Source organism: Salmo salar, chromosome ssa13 (assembly GCF_905237065.1).
Source record: "Salmo salar chromosome ssa13, Ssal_v3.1, whole genome shotgun sequence".
In the NCBI taxonomy this organism is placed as follows: Eukaryota; Metazoa; Chordata; class Actinopteri; order Salmoniformes; family Salmonidae; genus Salmo; species Salmo salar.
The window spans coordinates 22,819,350-22,837,204 of NC_059454.1; the positions used below are offsets into that span (position 1 = coordinate 22,819,350).

The window sequence follows — 17,855 nt, forward strand, 5'->3', positions numbered from 1 at the left end:
CAGCACCTTCTGTCTACCAAAACCTACTATTGTGTACCTTAGCACCTTCTGTCTACCAAAACCTACTATTGTGTACCTTAGCACCTTCTGTCTACCAAAACCTACTATTGTGTACCTCAGCACCTTCTGTCTACCAAAACCTACTATTGTGTACCTTAGCACCTTCTGTCTACCAAAACCTACTATTGTGTACCTTAGCACCTTCTGTCTACCAAAACCTACTATTGTGTACCTCAGCACCTTCTGTCTACCAAAACCTACTATTGTGTACCTTAGCACCTTCTGTCTACCAAAACCTACTATTGTGTACCTTAGCACCTTCTGTCTACCAAAACCTACTATTGTGTACCTCAGCACCTCCTGTCTACCAAAACCTACTATTGTGTACCTCAGCACCTTCTGTCTACCAAAACCTACTATTGTGTACCTTAGCACCTTCTGTCTACCAAAACCTACTATTGTGTACCTTAGCACCTTCTGTCTACCAAAACCTACTATTGTGTACCTCAGCACCTTCTGTCTACCAAAACCTACTATTGTGTACCTTAGCACCTTCTGTCTACCAAAACCTACTATTGTGTACCTCAGCACCTTCTGTCTACCAAAACCTACTATTGTGTACCTTAGCACCTTCTGTCTACCAAAACCTACTATTGTGTACCTTAGCACCTTCTGTCTACCAAAACCTACTATTGTGTACCTCAGCACCTCCTGTCTACCAAAACCTACTATTGTGTACCTCAGCACCTTCTGTCTACCAAAACCTACTATTGTGTACCTTAGCACCTTCTGTCTACCAAAACCTACTATTGTGTACCTTAGCACCTTCTGTCTACCAAAACCTACTATTGTGTACCTTAGCACCTTCTGTCTACCAAAACCTACTATTGTGTACCTTAGCACCTTCTGTCTACCAAAACCTACTATTGTGTACAGCATCTTAACATTGCTTCCCTTCCTCCTTTTTTCTACACTTTACATGTAGCGTTTATATTTTTGTTAAGTATAGAATGAGAGTGTGTGCTTGTACAGTGTGTGCTTGTACAGTACAAAAAAAATATAATGTATGAAATGTATGTATTCACTACTGTAAGTCGCTCTGGATAAGAGCATCTGCTAAATGACTAAAATGTAAAATGTATAATTTAACTGCAGGTGCTGGTCTGATCATTAGTCTTGCCTTGTGTGTGTATAGCGCTGAGGGCTGCTGAGAGCAGGCATGTCTAGACATGTCTTAGGAATGTAAGAGCCAGGGTCTTACTGTAAACTGATACCACAGCTGGAGTAAAGCCTGCGCGCACACACACGCACAAACACACACACATTAGGAGCTTGCATTATACAAAAGGGTCTCACAAAGACTTGCACATTTGTTCACTCTATTCACTCTAACCCCCTCACTCTGTTCACTCTAACCCCCTCACTCTGTTCACTCTAACCCCCTCACTCCGTTCACTCTAACCCCCTCACTCCGTTCACTCTAACCCCCTCACTCCGTTCACTCTAACCCCATCACTCTGTTCACTCTAACCCCATCACTCTGTTCACTCTAACCCCATCACTCTAACTCCATCACTCTGCGGCCACACACTCCAAACTGACTGAAAGTCTCAGAAATCCAAAAATCTACCTTTAACTCGACAGAGTATGTTAACATTTCCATGAGAAAGACTGAAATGAAGTCCCTGTAGAGAAGCTAAAGTGAGAGACCCCTCCACCCCTCTCTCCCTCTAGGATGTGTTGCTGTGAAGATGGAGGACTGATGAGGGGATGGAGGGAAGGAACGGGGGAGTGTGGGAAACGTGGGTCAGTCATGGCCATCTGCCTCTTAAAGATTCTCAAAGAGGCCTCCACCCCTTCTCCTCCTGCCTCACCATCATTCTATAGGGCCAAATTAGCAGGCCCCAGACAGTATAGTGACTGAACACCACCACCAATACCCAGGCTGAACACAGCCCTGAACACCACCACCAATACCCAGGCTGAACACAGCCCTGAACACCACCACCAATACCCAGGCTGAACACAGCCCTGAACACCACCACCAATACCCAGGCTGAACACAGCCCTGAACACCACCACCAATACCCAGGCTGAACACAGCCCTGAACACCACCACCAATACCCAGGCTGAACACAGCCCTGAACACCACCACCAATACCCAGGCTTAACACAGCCCTGAACACCACCACCAATACCCAGGCTTAACACAGCCCTGAACACCACCACCAATACCCAGGCTGAACACAGCCCTGAACACCACCACCAATACCCAGGCTTAACACAGCCCTGAACACCACCACCAATACCCAGGCTGAACACAGCCCTGAACACCACCACCAATACCCAGGCTTAACACAGCCCTGAACACCACCACCAATACCCAGGCTTAACACAGCCCTGAACACCACCACCAATACCCAGGCTGAACACAGCCCTGAACACCACCACCAATACCCAGGCTTAACACAGCCCTGAACACCACCACCAATACCCAGGCTGAACATACTGAGGCCGCGTCCGAAATGGCTCCCTATTCCCTATAGTGCACTATATAGGGAATAACAAAAACTTTACATGAATTCTATCTAAGGCAAATAGCAATCACCATACAAGGTTAAGACTGAGGGGGAGGCTAAGAGTCCCCCAGAGCAGAGCTGAGCTATGTTATGTCTGGTTTAGTTATGTTGTGTTATCAGCATCTTCAGTCTCTTACAACAGCATAGGAGGACAAGGATGGAGACCAGGGAAATAAACATTTAACATGCCCCTCTCTGGTGCTGCCCTTTTCCTCTGTCATACAGTATCTAACACCCTCCTTCTGCTACTAATAGCCACTTCCTCTTAACGACCACTAGGTTCGAAACCCCTGATTGTTCAGTGCCAGCAGAGAGGTAGAGGCGAAGCGAGAGGGTCCACGTCAAAATACAGTGATAAGCAGACCGATAAGTAGACCGCCTGCCTTCCTGCCTTTGGGACAACGACTCCCATTGTTAGAATGGAGACAAGATCATCTCGTCATTACATACAGTATCTCTGGTGCTAGCTATTCTAAGCACAATGTCAGTTATTTTCTAAATGGCTGCCTCTGAGGTGCTCAGTGAGAGCTGAATTCCGCTCATGTCTTCAGAGGGGTGGTTTAACACCTGTATCATCAGCCAATCTCGCCCTGCATTGCACCAAATCGTTATGACAACAGAAACTAATATTTACAGAGGAAGACAGTTTTCTTCACCATGCTAATCGATTAGCTACTGCAGTTACATAGAGTTTCTCAATAACACCAGCTAATGGACTGGTAGTGAAGATATAGCATTACCCTACTTTAAAGATGAGGGGTGCTGACTACACACTCTCTGTGGATGGTGCAGCCCTCCTCTCCTCTCTCCTCTACTTTCAGCACAGCGTGACATGAGCTTTGCTGTAAGCTGGGGAGTCTTAAAGACAGAGAGAGACTGCCTCAGAGTCACCATCTGGTCCAGGGAGGTTTGCAGGAGAAGGGAGGAGATCAGAGCAAAAAAAGTACCAAATGAATGTGCAGTACATGAATATACTGTACTCATGTGTAGCGATACTCATAGTCATAGTCACACCAATCCACCCAAAAACATAGAACCCCCACCCCACACACACACACACACACACACACACACACACACACACACACACACACACACACACACACACTCTCTCTCTCTCTCTCTCTCTCTCTCTCTCTCCTTCAGGAGGAAGACTACTGTACGGTGAGACTACGCTGAGTCTACGTTGAGACTGTAGTGCAGTACAGTGTATCTGAGGTAGTAATCCAGTCTAGACTGAGGTAGGGATTATAAGGGAAACCCTTTGGCCTGCTTCTTATGGGAATCAGCAGACTTAGCCAGCAAGGGGTTTTAACGTAGGGGTTTTAACGATACACTTGGTCAAAAACCCTGCTTCTCCGTCATAGCATTATTTTCATACAGATTAGAGATGTGTCCATTTTATGGCCATCCTCCACTGGCCCAGATTCACAGAGAAAAACAACACTCCTATTAAACCTGTGTGATATTAAAAGTATGTTATGGACACATCGTTACCATATGGTAAATATGGCGTGTGCTGTTAAACAGAGATTGACCTTGTTGTGAGTGTGGTGTTAGGACGGTGTCTCTGTGGTGTTAGGACGGTGTCTCTGTGGTGTTAGGACGGTGTCTCTGTGGTGTTAGGACGGTGTCTCTGTGGTGTTAGGACGGTGTCTCTGTGGTGTTAGGACGGTGTCTCTGTGGTGTTAGGACGGTGTCTCTGTGGTGTTACTGGTAGGTTAACATATTAAAAGTGGCCAGATCGACACCGGGACTTATAGGTGTTTTGGACAATCAATCTTTCAATTTAATCTCATGGCAACAGGTTTTTAAAGCATGAACATGCTAAATACACGATATGTACACTACCGTTCAAAAGTTTGGGGTCACTGAGAATTTTCCTTGCTTTTGAAAGAAAAGCAAAAAAAATTGTCCATTGAAATACATAACATTTATCAGAAATACAGTGTAGACATTGTTAATGTTGTAAATTACTATTGTAGCTGGAAACGACACATTTTTTATGGAATATCTACATAGGCGTACAGAGGCCCATTATCAGGAACCATCACTCCTGTGTTCCAATGGCACGTTGTGTTAGCTATTCCAAGTTTATAATTTTAAAAGGCTAATTGATCATTAGAAAACCCTTTTGCAATTATGTTAGCACAGCTGAAAACTGTTGTTCTGATTAAAGAAGCAATAAAACTGGCCTTCTTTAGACTAGTTGTGTATCTGGAGCATCAGCATTTGTGGGTTCGATTACAGGCTCAAAATGGCCAGAAACAAATTACTTTCTTCTGAAACTCGTCAGTCTATTCTTGTTAGAGCCAGTTTGCGCTGTTCTGTGAAGGGAATAGTACACAGTGTTGTACGAGATGTTCAGTTTCTTGGCAATGTCTCACATGGAATAGCCTTCATTTCTCAGAACAAGAATAGACTGACTATTTTCAGAAGAATGTTCTTTGTTTCTGGCCATTTTGAGTCTTGTAGTGTGGCAAACATAAAGAATACATAAAGTCTCAAGCCTGATCTCATGTGGACAGATGAATCTGTTACCGTTGTATATAGAGAGAGCATATGTAAATGTCTGTTCTTGGACCATCTTTGACTACTCTCTTACTGTCTGGCCAAGGAGCGAGATAACTTGTTTTTAACATACGTTTTAAACTAGGAGTGTGATAGTGTGTTCCTAATGTGTTTTAAACAGGAAGTGTGATAGTGTGTTCCGAATGTGTTTTAAACAGGAAGTGTTATAGCATATTCCTCTTACCGTGTGGCAAACATGGCCCTGAGCGAGGAGAAGGTGGCGGCATCCTCCTTCAGGGCCTTGAGTTCGTTCCTCAGCTTCATCATGGTCTCCGTCACCATGGCCTTCTCGTTCTCATACTTACTCTTCAGGTTGGCCAGCGCCACCTCAGCCGTCTGCAGGGGGGACACAACACAACAACGGGTCAGACCAACTGCAATCGGCCATTTTGAGTCTTGTTCCTGCAGATTTATGTCATTATAGTCCGTTTTAGTGCTGTGACCTCTGAAGGTTTACTTGCACAGCAGTTCATTGGGGAGCTGGCTGGATTTAAAGACTACAGGTGTGTCTTTAAAAGACAGGCTTTCATCTGAGAGTCTTTTCACAGGTTCAGGAGCTGAGGAACACACACCATCTTCAAAGAGCTGACACCAGCTCCAGACTTCTTCTTTTGTGTTGAAAATCCCAAATTATTTGCATAGTCAACTTACACACAGCTCTGACACACACACTTACCCCACCAGGCAAAGACCACCAGGGGTCTTTTCACAGTCCCCAAATCCAGAACAAATTCAAGAAAAGTACAGTATTATATAGAGCCCTTATTGCATGGAACTTCTTCCACCTCATATTGCTCAAATAAACAGCAAACCTGGTTTCAAAAAACAGATAAAGCAACACCACACAGCACAACACCTCTCCCGTATTTGACCAAGATAGTTTGTGTGTATGCACTGATATGTAGGCTACGTGTGCCTTTTTAAAAATGTATGTCGTTCTGCCCTTGAGCTGTTCTTGTCTAATGATGTTCTGTATTATGTCATTCTGTATTATGTTTCATGTTTTGTGTGGACCCCAGGAAGAGTAGCTGCTGCTTTTGCAACAGATAATGGGGATCCTAATAAAATACCAGCAACTGGATACACACAGACTGGGGCTCTGGGCTGGCAGGGTGTGTCTGCTTTAGAGAGCATTCATCTTTTCCTAACTCTATCACATTTTTTACACACTCACAGCCACCAGCTGTCTCTACATGGTGTTTTGTTATGACGCTTAGCTGCAGTGCATTTGCTGTGACAGCTGAACACGCTTCAGACAGCCACCTCCCTGCCTCAGTCTCCTGACTTTGATTATTAGGGGAGGGGAGGGAGATACAAACAGAGAGATTCAGTATCTGACCTGTTTGTTGGCTTTGAGCACGGTCCTCAGGGTGGCGATCTGCTCCCTCTTGGTGCTGAGCAGGGACTTGAGTTTAAGGATCTCCCCCATGCAGGCCTCCTTGTCCTTATCAGCCACTGTGCCAAGCTCCAGAGAGGCCATCCTCTGACGGGACAGCTCTGTGGTGCGGTCCACCGCCAGCTGGAGGTGCTTGATCTGATCCCGGATGATGGCCACCAGGTTGTACACGTTCATTGGCTCCCGGGGCGAGGGGGGAGAGGAGACAGGGGACGGGGCGCTGTCGGCAGCTTCGGGGACGGGGAACAGGCCCTTAGTGAGCAGTATGGGGGAGCGGCGGCCGCGACCCTCAGGACTGGTGCGCCCGCCCTTGCCCTGCTTGTAGAAGTCGAGCATGACGCGGTTGGGAGTCTGGTTGTTGCACATGCACACGTGGTTGTAGAGTGTGGCCAGCTCCTCGCTGAAGGTGACCAGCTCGTCCTGCGCCACGCTCAGGCTGCCCTGGGACTCGCCCGCCACGTCACTCACCTTTACAGATAGAAAGTGAGACACTTTATCAATTAATAAACCAGTCATTAGTGAGAAATCTGGTTTGCAAGTATGAGAAAAAAATATATACACAATTCATACACAGAGAAAAGTAAAAAAAAATAACTACAGATTTCACCAATATAACACAAATATAAAAATATGTTTCTCACCTTGCGCAGCTCCTTCTCCAGCCTGGCCTTCTCCTCTCTCTCCACGTGGCTGGTCTTCTCCAGAGAGGCCAGCTTCTCTCCAAGGGCTGTGACATGAGACTCCAGATGGCCTCGCTCCTCCTCATAGTGTGACTGACAGGACTGGTACTCTGCCTTCAGGGTTTTCAGCTCCTCCTTTAGCTCACCTGCCTCCGACACCGCAACCTGAGCTCATCAGAGGCAGAGTTTCAGGAATAGCTTCAATATCTGTGTGTGTGTGTGTGTGTGTGTGTGTGTGTGTGTGTGTGTGTGTGTGTGTGTGTTTTTACTATCTTTGTGGGGACCAAAATTCCTCACAATGATAGTAAAACAAGGAAAATTCATTTTGCCAGTCCCCACAAGGCAAAGGGCTATTTTAGGCTTAGGGGTTAGGTTTAGGAGTTAGGTTTAGGGGTTAAGGTTAGGGTTAGGTTAAGGTTTAGGGAAAATAGGATTTTGAATGGGAATCAATTGTTTGGTCCCCACAAGGATAGTAAAACAAACGTGTGTGTGTGTGTTTGTGTGTGCATAGAGTATATGTGTGTGTATACATGTTCAATTACCTTGTACTTGCACTCCAGGATCTCAGGTCCGTTGATGTCCACCTCGTAGTAGTCCCCGTCCTCGTTGCTGTCGCGCTCCTTCTCATTGTCCAGGGCTGACTGGCGCTCCTTGCTGGCCTGTAGCCTCCGGATGGCGTTGAGGTTCTCGGTGAGACGGCTGACCTTGTCCTGGTGCTCCTCCAGGGCCCCGTGGGCCTGCTCCAACTGCTTCTGGGAGTCCTGCAGCGTGGACACCAGAGACACCTTCTCACGCTCCATCTAGACGGGGGGAGACAGAAAATAAGACAGATTTATTAAGTTGGGAAGGTAAGTGTCTGGACAGAAAAGTGACAGACAATTGATATACATTAGAATTCAGACATAATCATGCAGACATAATCTTCCCATTTCCTTGTGTTGCTCTATCCCTCTCTGTCTCAGAATACCTAATGCAAATTAAAGTCCTGAAGGATGATGGTGGGTGTTTTTCAATATAACAGATAATATCTCTGGTGGTTTGAAGGACTCATTAAGGACACTACAGTATGTAACCAAAGACAGTATGTCTCTGTGCCAATTCAGAGCCTGTGTGACCTTGGAGAAGTCTGGAATGGGTTCAACTCTGTGTTGGCAGAGGGACCAGAGCTGGGTCCATTGACACACACAAGCACTCATACAGAGTAGTGCAGGCCTCAGAGGCACCCAGCTATTTTCAGGGGCTGATGGTGTGTCAATAATAGATGAGTATCACTGTTCATCTTACTCTGTTATTCAGCTGGGATGAATATGCCTCGATGACAGGACTCAAAAGGAGGAAATGGTTTAATAAATATCTGTCTAGAATATTTAGACATGAACAGTCAGGAAAGGATCCTTTAGCTCTCAGCATAGTGTATTTTTAAGGAAAGTATATACAAACTTAATTTACAGCTTAATTTACAGAATACAGCTTACCACACCCCGCCCCCCCTTACCACACCCCGCCCTCAATCTGTTCCCCTCCCTAATTCTTGTTGATGACCTTGACAAGCATCTTGGTAATGCCAAGCTTGAGGAGTGTCTTAATCAAATTATTTCCTCAGAGTAGATGTTTGGCATATTAAAGATGCCTGCTGCTTACAGCTAGGACTCATCTTCCATCCTCTAATGCAGATGGACGTGACCTAAATGTGTAAAAGGCATATGGGCAGCTGGGCCTACTGTGTAAAAGGGCAACTGGTTCGCATGAGTGGGAATCATACTCCCACGGCAGCCATTTTGGATCTGATTGCACAGTGGGAGTATTGATTCTGCTGTAACTGAGGAGCAGGGTGACCTGCTGCGAGCGGATGTCTGGGATTGATTAATCAGTCTGTGATCAATAGAATGAGGAAAGAGAGAATGGCATCAGAGCAGTTGAATTATTGAATAGAGGTTTGGGTTTCCCTGTTGCAATTCCGGGCAGAGGAGGAGATCCAAAGGGCTGGTTGACACTATGTTGGCTTAATGCTGAACACTAAGGCCTGCTGCTGCCTCAGAAATTCAGTATCAAAGGACCGGATTCGGGTTAAATGCCATGGTACTCATACCAAGGCAATGCTATGGTGACCTAGAAGCAACCCGGTGACAACCTCATTGTGATGTGTTAGGGGGGGGACTTGAGTCTTTTCACCCACAGGTATCCAACAAGTATACACTGGTAACCATGGAGACAGCTGTGGTGTTCTGATGTACTGACATATCCACCGGTGGTGGCGCCTCATGTGTGTGGCCTCCCGGGGGTTGGGGGGGGGCATGCAGCCACTGGACACACTTGTCTGACTGACTGACCGAGTCAACCGCCCGACTTCACATTCCAACAAGAGGCTTGGCTTCCAGAGTTGTCAAGGAAATCGTTCTGATTCCAATGGATGGTACTGTATGTAGGCTCTAAGAGCTGATGAGGCTATACAGAGATCATTACAGGCTGAGATAGAAAAGCCCTCATCAGTATTTGCTATGTGTAAACCTAAAGTATTGGAGTTCTATGATGTTTTATTGCTTTTGATTCTATGCTGTAATTGACTTTGATCTCCCTTTGGCTTGTCTGAACCAATGACACTTAATTAATCAGTAAGTGATAGATTGAGCCTTTTCAACAGCTCTACTATTGAATAAATATCCTTCTGGACTCTTGCGGGGGAAGATTGATGTACAGCGTTCGGGTGGGCCTTCGCTTCAGCAAACAGGAAAGGAGGGGTGCTCAACAACGTTGACAAAAATCATGAGAAGGGCTTACAAAGAAAAACTTCTAAAAGGACTTCTTCATGGCAGAAAGCAGTTGGAGCACTCAACATAAAAGGCAGATCATTTTTTTAGCTCACACTAATCCCTTGTACAGGATGAGAACAGAATGAGAACAGGTGACTAACGTCTTCCTCAGAGTGACCTGACCTTTGCACTTAGCTCCTATTTGACCACGAGGCTATAAATAGGAACTAACTGCATTGGTCAGGTCACTCTGATGTACACCGTTATTGTATCTCAGAAGAGAATATTGATAGGATCGCCATAACTAATTTACATGTATGTTAGTGTGTGTAGACTGGGCCTTCAAATACACTGGGAAAGTGTATATTAAGTGAGTCTACACACAGTGTGCAGTCAATAGTCCATTCTTCTATTCCTCACTCCCAACAAACATTTGAATTACGAGGGTGACTGAGGGTACTGGGCACTACGAAATTAACAAATTACGACATTCCCGTAGGCTTTGAAGATATCAAAGTTTGTTTGAATATTTTAATATCAATGTGTAATTCAAACCTTGACGTCATTCATATCATACACAGTGTAACAGATTCAGTGAATGAATGAAACGCTATGGTTACAGCTGTAGCAGCTGGATATTCCTGACTGTTATCCCTCTCATGCACAGTCATACACAGACATACTCAAATTAACTCTCTACGTACCTGCAGCAGCTGCTGTTTGAGTTTCTGGATCTCAGAGATGTTGAGTTCACTCAGCAGGTCGTCTACCAGGCTGGGGACGGGGCGGAACAGGTCACCCTTCTTGGGCGTGGACGCACGGTTGTCCTCAGCGATGGCGTTGGCGAGCTTGCTGAAGCCGTTCTCGTAACCATGGAGAGCCTCATCGTTGTTGGGTTCCGTGGCGGCGTCATCGCTGAACTTGAGCCCATCCAGAGAAATGCTGAGGGGGCTGGGAAGAGGGAGAGGACCAGAACATGATAACATGAATTTCACAGTTATTCTCATAATGCTTTTTATTATATTGTACAGGGTTTTGATGGATGAGGTGTTACAGATGGAATTGGTGCCTTTGATTGTTTTGTGTACCTGTGGTACATAGAGTCTCCTATGCTCATGTAGTGGGAGAGCTCTTTCCTCAGGGCGGCCTTCTGCTCGCACTCAGTCTTGATGGTCTCCAGGGCTTCCCCTAGCTGTCGCTCAGCAATCTCCTTCAGGCGGATTGCATCCTCCAATTGGCTGTTCAGGAACTGGGTGTCTTCCTCCAGACGACGAATCTCGTGCTTCAGACCCTCAAACTCCACCTGTAGGGGCGGGACAGACAGGTAGGTGTTAATAAAAGCATAAAGGTGGGCTTATATAGGGGAAATGGAAATAGAATACCATACTGGTTTAATCAACTCGTTTTGTCACCATAAAAAGAGGGCTTTTAAAAGTGCAAAATTGCCTTTTCATTTAAATAGGATTTGGTACTGTAATCTTACATTTGCCAATTAAAACTATAGCCTACAGCCTTCCGTTTTAAAATCATGCCTTTAAATTTAACAAACATAATCCCTGGATACACGGCATGTGAAGTGTTAGCCGTTCCCACATTAAAAAAAAACAATTTCGAAAGGAAATCCCCCTATTTGTAAATTCTCTTATATTTTGTGTCTGGTTTTACTCTTGCCATTGGTGTGAATTAAACTCAAGAGTATTTGCTTTGCAACACCACATCTCTCTCCGTCTCTGTGGCCTACGGAGAGGGAAAACTGTCTAGAAGTGGGGATTACCAGAAACAATATATTAAACTGTGTCACATTCAGACTCGCTCCTTCTCTCTCCGGGTGCAAATAGGCCTCCACATAAAGGCTTATCTCTTTATTAAATCTGAGCATGGTTTCTATAATCTGAATTAAATCAGTGTATTCCAGGTCGATGTGAGCAGCAGACACTGGAGAGTGCAGACAGACAGAGGTCTATGGTGTGTATACATGGACAACTGTGAGTCGCACATAGACTGGGGTGTGTGGTAGACAGTAGTGCAAAGCCTAGGTTCAGAGAGCCTGGGTTAACTGGGCCTCAAGAGCAGGTTCAGCTATACACAGTGAGGAGGGGTTCATAATGAAACGTGACTGGAGGAGTAGCCTACAGAAGCAAGAGAGTGCATGTAAAGCAGTGGAGGCTGCTGAGGGGAGGATGGCGCATAATGATGTCTGGAACGGAGTGCATGGAATGGCATTAGACACATGGAAACCATGTGTTTAATGGATTTGATAACATTCCACCTATTCTGCGCCAGCCATTACCACAAGCCCATCCTCCCCAATTAAGGTGCCACCAACCTCCTGTGATGTAAAGATCAAATCAAATTTTATTTGTCACATGCGCCGAATACAAAAGTGAAATGCTTGATGGGTTGATGTCATCTCATTTCCCTTCCCCCATCCCATCTAGCCCCAACCCAAACCCTCTGTTGAGCAATGAGACCCGTTTCTTCAGGATGATGTTCCCTTACCTATTCTCCTTACTATCCCACATCCCCCCCCCAGCCGCCCTCTCCCCGGTGTAGTGGTGTTGCTCTTCACCTGGGTCTGTTTGAGCCCAGAAACCTGTTTCTGCAGGGAGATGTTCTCCTCCTCCAGCTCTGTGTAGTCCTGCAGCAGACGTGCCTCCCGGAACTTATACTCCTTGATGTCATCACGCAGACGGGTCCGCTGCAGCTCCACCACTTGGATGTTCTGTAGGGGTGAACGACAGGGACAGAGGGAGAAGAGGAGGGAGGGAGAGAAAGGGATAAAAAATTCGAATAAGGCTGTAACGTAACAAAATGTGGAAAAAGTCAAGGGGTCTGAATAGTTTCCGAAGGCACTGTATGTTAGACTTGAGTACAGTAGCCTACATGTATTGACACATAAAGATGTCAGAACAGCTCGATGTAGTACAGATGCTAACATGTGTTATCAATACATGACAGATTAACATGCTTCCTGTAATACAGATACAGCATCTCCCACCTTGCAGGGAGCATGGCCTTGTCTGCATTAATCATTTGAAGGCAAGAATGTAACGAGGGAAGAGAGGAGAGAGAGAACTCAGAGATAACTCCCTGTTCCCCTCCTCCGATGACAGACTGACAGGCTCAAAGCCAACAGGATCAGATACTGTAAGCCCTGCAGAGCAGCCAGCCTGTGTCCTCACGTTCTCTCTCTGTCCCCCTGTCTGTCCTCCTTCATACCCCTTCCTTCCCCTCCGTTGGCCTCGAATACCTCCCCTACCACCCCTTAAATCTTCCCCTGTCGTCCCCCATCACTACCCATCCCAGCCAGTCGCCCCTTAGCTTACAAATGCAGGAAACATAAGTCTGAAGGTTAGGCTACATAAAAGCTCTGCAGTAAGGAGATACTCAGTAAAGGCGTGTGTGTGGTGCTTGCTCTGAATGTATATGGGTGTGACTTTGAGAGCGAGCATGTGCAACCTGTTTTCTGCAGTTATCAGTGTATGAATCCATTAACTTTGAGAGTGAGTTCAGCCATGCAGTGGGGTCTCTTTGATTATGCGTGCATGTGTGTAGCGTGACACACAACCTCTAATCCTTTCAGGTGACCAAGTTGAGGTGAAAAAGGAGTGTCCCTCAACACACACGTCCCTCCAGTCACAAATCAGAGGGGTCACTATCTTTAAGAACAGGTGCTGAGTGAGTGAGTGTGTGTGAGTGTGTGGAAAGAGTTTGAAATGTATTCTATTCTACGAAAACATCCCAGTAATTTGACTCATCAGTTTAACCAATTTAATCAATTTAATCAATTGAATCAACCAATTTGTCTTTATTACTCTCCATTACCCATTTAATAGGACTTACTATGCAATTACCATCTTAGCTTGCAGATACCATTATATCTGTAGAAAAATGTGTTTCCATCGTTAGCATGTTTTCAGAGCGATGCTAAATCCCCGTTGAAGGAAGTACATGCTCCTCATTATCTCTGTGTAATAATGAATCACTAAGCGCATCGCCCGATTGATGTTGATTGTTGGATGGAGACTCATGAATATTCATGAGGTTGTGTGCATGTATAATGAGTATAGTCTATCCTGCCTGTGTGAAAATCCTGGTATTGATGCATTGATGAATAATGCATGATCTACCATACAGATCACACCAATCACGATAATGCAACACTTTAATTACACCTCGGAATCTCCAGCTGGGAAGGCAGGAAGGAATCGATACAATCGCCATACAACTACAGTGGCTAAACCATTACCTACAGTCTCTAGACTTTACAGTACACTTAAATGTCTGTATTTCCCTGCTCTGGTGTACATTCCTCTAACAGTCTTTCAGTACTTAAAAACACACTTGAATGGTAGGCTACATTTAAATATCCAGGTTAAGGCTGCACAGTAAGTGAAGGGTTAGGCTGACTGAAATATACTGAGTGTAATGAGAAAAGTTGGAATGTAGAAGGATCTCTTGCCTGCTTATCTGTAAAATGTAAATGACATGACGTCTGTGCTGAAGTCAAGACCTAAGCCCCATCCATACGAGACATTCTGACTCATTTAGTTGGACCCCATCAACAACACTCAGAAGTGTAATTCCTTCACCTATAGACTAGATTTAGCAATGACACCACTGACAATTCTCAGAATGCTAAAATTAACAGAGCACAGCTGCAGGACTGAGGGTTTCTGGACGCAGGGTCAAAATAAGGCAATCTCAATGACACTGACCTACTTCTGGACTTAAGAGCATGTTCAATGGAGAGAGTTCCAGAGTAGAGACTTAAAGGAGTAGTTAACTATTTTACAATATGATGTTAGATGGTTCCTCAACCTGATAGTAGTCTATGGGCCAGGAGAAATTGTAATCCATAGTTTGGTTTTCTTTAAACAGCCACTACAAACTTCAGCTAACTTTAGCCATCGCTAGCTAAAAATATATGGTAATGGATTTTATGTCCAAATCACCTTGAAGCAACATCAAACCAAATATGGAGTTTATTTGAGTTGATTTCAGGTGATTTTGGTCATGCCCCCATCACTTCCATATATTTTTAGCTAGCGGTGGCTAAAGTTAGCTGAAGATTGTAGTGACTGTTTAAAGAAAACCGAACTATGGATTACAATTTCTCCTGGCCCATAGACTACTATCAAGGTGAGGAACCATCTAACATCATATTGTAAAATAGTGAACTACTTAAGTCCAGGAGCATGCTAAATCTATGTTAGTGCAATCTACAGTTTAGGTCTGTTTCACTTTTCTCTACAGTCATTTGTCATGTTCAGGATAGACAAAGATAGCCAGGTGGTCCAGTCTAAGTAATATGGAACGGTCTCTTCCAGTCCAGGGTCAGTTGCCTCAGCTGGAGGGTCAGTGCTGTCTAGCCTTAATGAATACAGACCACCACACAAACTGATTAAGAGGCTCCTCAAACTGATTAGGATGCAAACAAGGCCTTCCACCCTGCTGTCCGTAAGAGCCCACTCTGCTCCCGCCATCACTGACCATGCAGAGGTCCTCGGGGACTGTGTGAAGGGGTGTCTGCAATTCTGCCGGACAGAAAAGGTGAACCGTAGTTACATAGCGGGGGTTATGGTGGCTGAGTGTGTGGCTGCCATAAAACGTGAATAACATTTACTCAGGCGAATGACAGAGCCCTCCCCTGGGGGTTTCTGGTTTTGTTGACATTTGACGTCCCACATTAAGGACCCTGTCAATGGGAGGTCTCTGATTAGCATACAGACGTGTGTGGTTTATGAAGACTCCCTGCCTGCTGTCACTACAGGCACACACCAACTGCCTCACTCAGACACACACTCAAACCCACCTGACTGGGCAGTGTGTGTGTGTTAGGATAATACTTAAGAGCAATAATGTTAATGTGTGCAAACTGTGCACAAGTACAAGCATAGCTGTAGTGTTAAATTAAGCCTAATGTGCAGTATGTGTGTATATCTCTGTGTCCTCTGGTAAGTCCTTGACTGTGGTCTAATCCTCTCTCTGTATGGGATACAGTGGGTGCTGCTGTAAAGGAAATGAAAGCACTGGCTCAGTAGATTCTACAGGTCAGAGCTCCCTCCTCTGAGCTGATTCAGTCATACTGGAACTCTACTTCACTTTCACATCTATAGCTCCAATTTCACAACTTAAACCGCCATTGACGGCATACTGAGTCTTAACCAGCTCATGTCACAGCAAAGCTTTGAGTTAGTGCCTAAAGTGTTTGAGCTTTTCACAATCACCGCTATTGAAAATAGCGCTATAACTCGGTTAGTCACTATGCTAGAGGTTACAGCTTAATACCGCTGTAGATTAGGTGGGTTTTGAAACTGTGGTTAGAGTCTGGCTTGGTCTTAATACTATGGGATATCTGGTGTGTTTCCATGAAAATCCCACATTTACTACCTTTTCCCATTTCCCTTCCCTGAAAAGAAGGTACATGATTCCCAGATGGCACGAAGCGGGATTACTGATATGATAGCACTGTCTGACTCACAATAATGTGATTTGTACCGCATACAAGGTAATGTATTGCATTCTTCCCACCCAACACTAAGACGGACACTAAAATGGACAGTTCATTACCTCAGTCAAATTACTATGTAGCTTAAATTTGTGTGTATTTGTATTTATTTTTGCAATAAAGATGATGATGCTACAATAATACAAACTCACAATAGCCTAATGATATACAGTACCTTGCGAAAGTATTCGGCCCCCTTGAACTTTTCGACCTTTTGCCACATTTCAGGCTTCAAACATAAAGATATAAAACTGTAATTTTTTGTGAAGAATCAACAACAAGTGGGACACAATTATGAAGTGGAACGAAATTTATTGGATATTTCAAACTTTTTTAACAAATAAAAAACTGAAAAATTGGCCGTGCAAAATTATTCAGCCCCTTTACTTTCAGTGCAGCAAACTCTCTCCAGAAGTTCAGTGAGGATCTCTGAATGATCCAATGTTGACCTAAATGACTAATGATGATAAATAGAATCCATCTGTGTGTAATCAAGTCTCCGTAAAAATGCACCTGCTCTGTGATATTCTCAGAGGTCCGTTTAAAGCGCAGAGAGCATCATGAAGAACAAGGAACACACCAGGCAGGTCCGAGATACTGTTGTGGAGAAGTTTAAAGCCGGATTTGGATACAAAAATATTTCCCAAGCTTTAAACATCCCAAGGAGCACTGTGCAAGCGATAATATTGAAATGGAAGGAGTATCAGACCACTGCAAATCTACGAAGACCCGGCCGTCCCTCTAAACTTTCAGCTCATACAAGGAGAAGACTGATCAGAGATGCAGCCAAGAGGCCCATGATCACTCTGGATGAACTGCAGAGATCTACAGCTGAGGTGGGAGACTCTGTCCATAGGACAACAATCAGTCGTATACTGCACAAATCTGGCCTTTATGGAAGAGTGGCAAGAAGAAAGCCATTTCTTAAAGATATCCATAAAAAGTGTCATTTAAAGTTTGCCACTAGCCACCTGGGAGACACACCAAACATGTGGAAGAAGGTGCTCTGGTCAGATGAAACCAAAATGGAACTTTTTGGCAACAATGCAAAACGTTATGTTTGGCGTAAAAGCAACACAGCTCATCACCCTGAACACACCATCCCCCCTGTCAAACATGGCGGTGGCAGCATCATGGTTTGGGCCTGCTTTTCTTCAGCAGGGGCAGGGAAGATGGTTAAAATTGATGGGAAGATGGATGGAGCCAAATACAGGACCATTCTGGAAGAAAACCTGATGGAGTCTGCAAAAGAGCTGGGACGGAGATTTGTCTTCCAACAAGACAATGATCCAAAACATAAAGCAAAATCTACAATGGAATGGTTCACAAATAAACATATCCAGGTGTTAGAATGGCCAAGTCAAAGT

At 44.8% G+C, this 17,855-nt stretch overlaps 1 protein-coding gene across 1 annotated transcript in view; it reads right to left on the reverse strand.

The window, feature by feature from the left end:
* LOC106566609 (protein bicaudal D homolog 2) overlaps positions 1–17,855 on the reverse strand; it is an 84,346-nt gene that overhangs the window by 11,686 nt on the left and 54,805 nt on the right. Inside the window, exons 3-9 of the mRNA XM_014134787.2 lie at positions 12,547–12,699; positions 11,066–11,280; positions 10,682–10,928; positions 7,770–8,027; positions 7,189–7,392; positions 6,491–7,015; positions 5,336–5,487 (exon numbers count right to left, since the gene is read on the reverse strand). Coding sequence (XP_013990262.1) covers positions 5,336–5,487; positions 6,491–7,015; positions 7,189–7,392; positions 7,770–8,027; positions 10,682–10,928; positions 11,066–11,280; positions 12,547–12,699 — 1,754 coding nt within the window. The remainder of the gene's footprint in view (positions 1–5,335; positions 5,488–6,490; positions 7,016–7,188; positions 7,393–7,769; positions 8,028–10,681; positions 10,929–11,065; positions 11,281–12,546; positions 12,700–17,855) is intronic.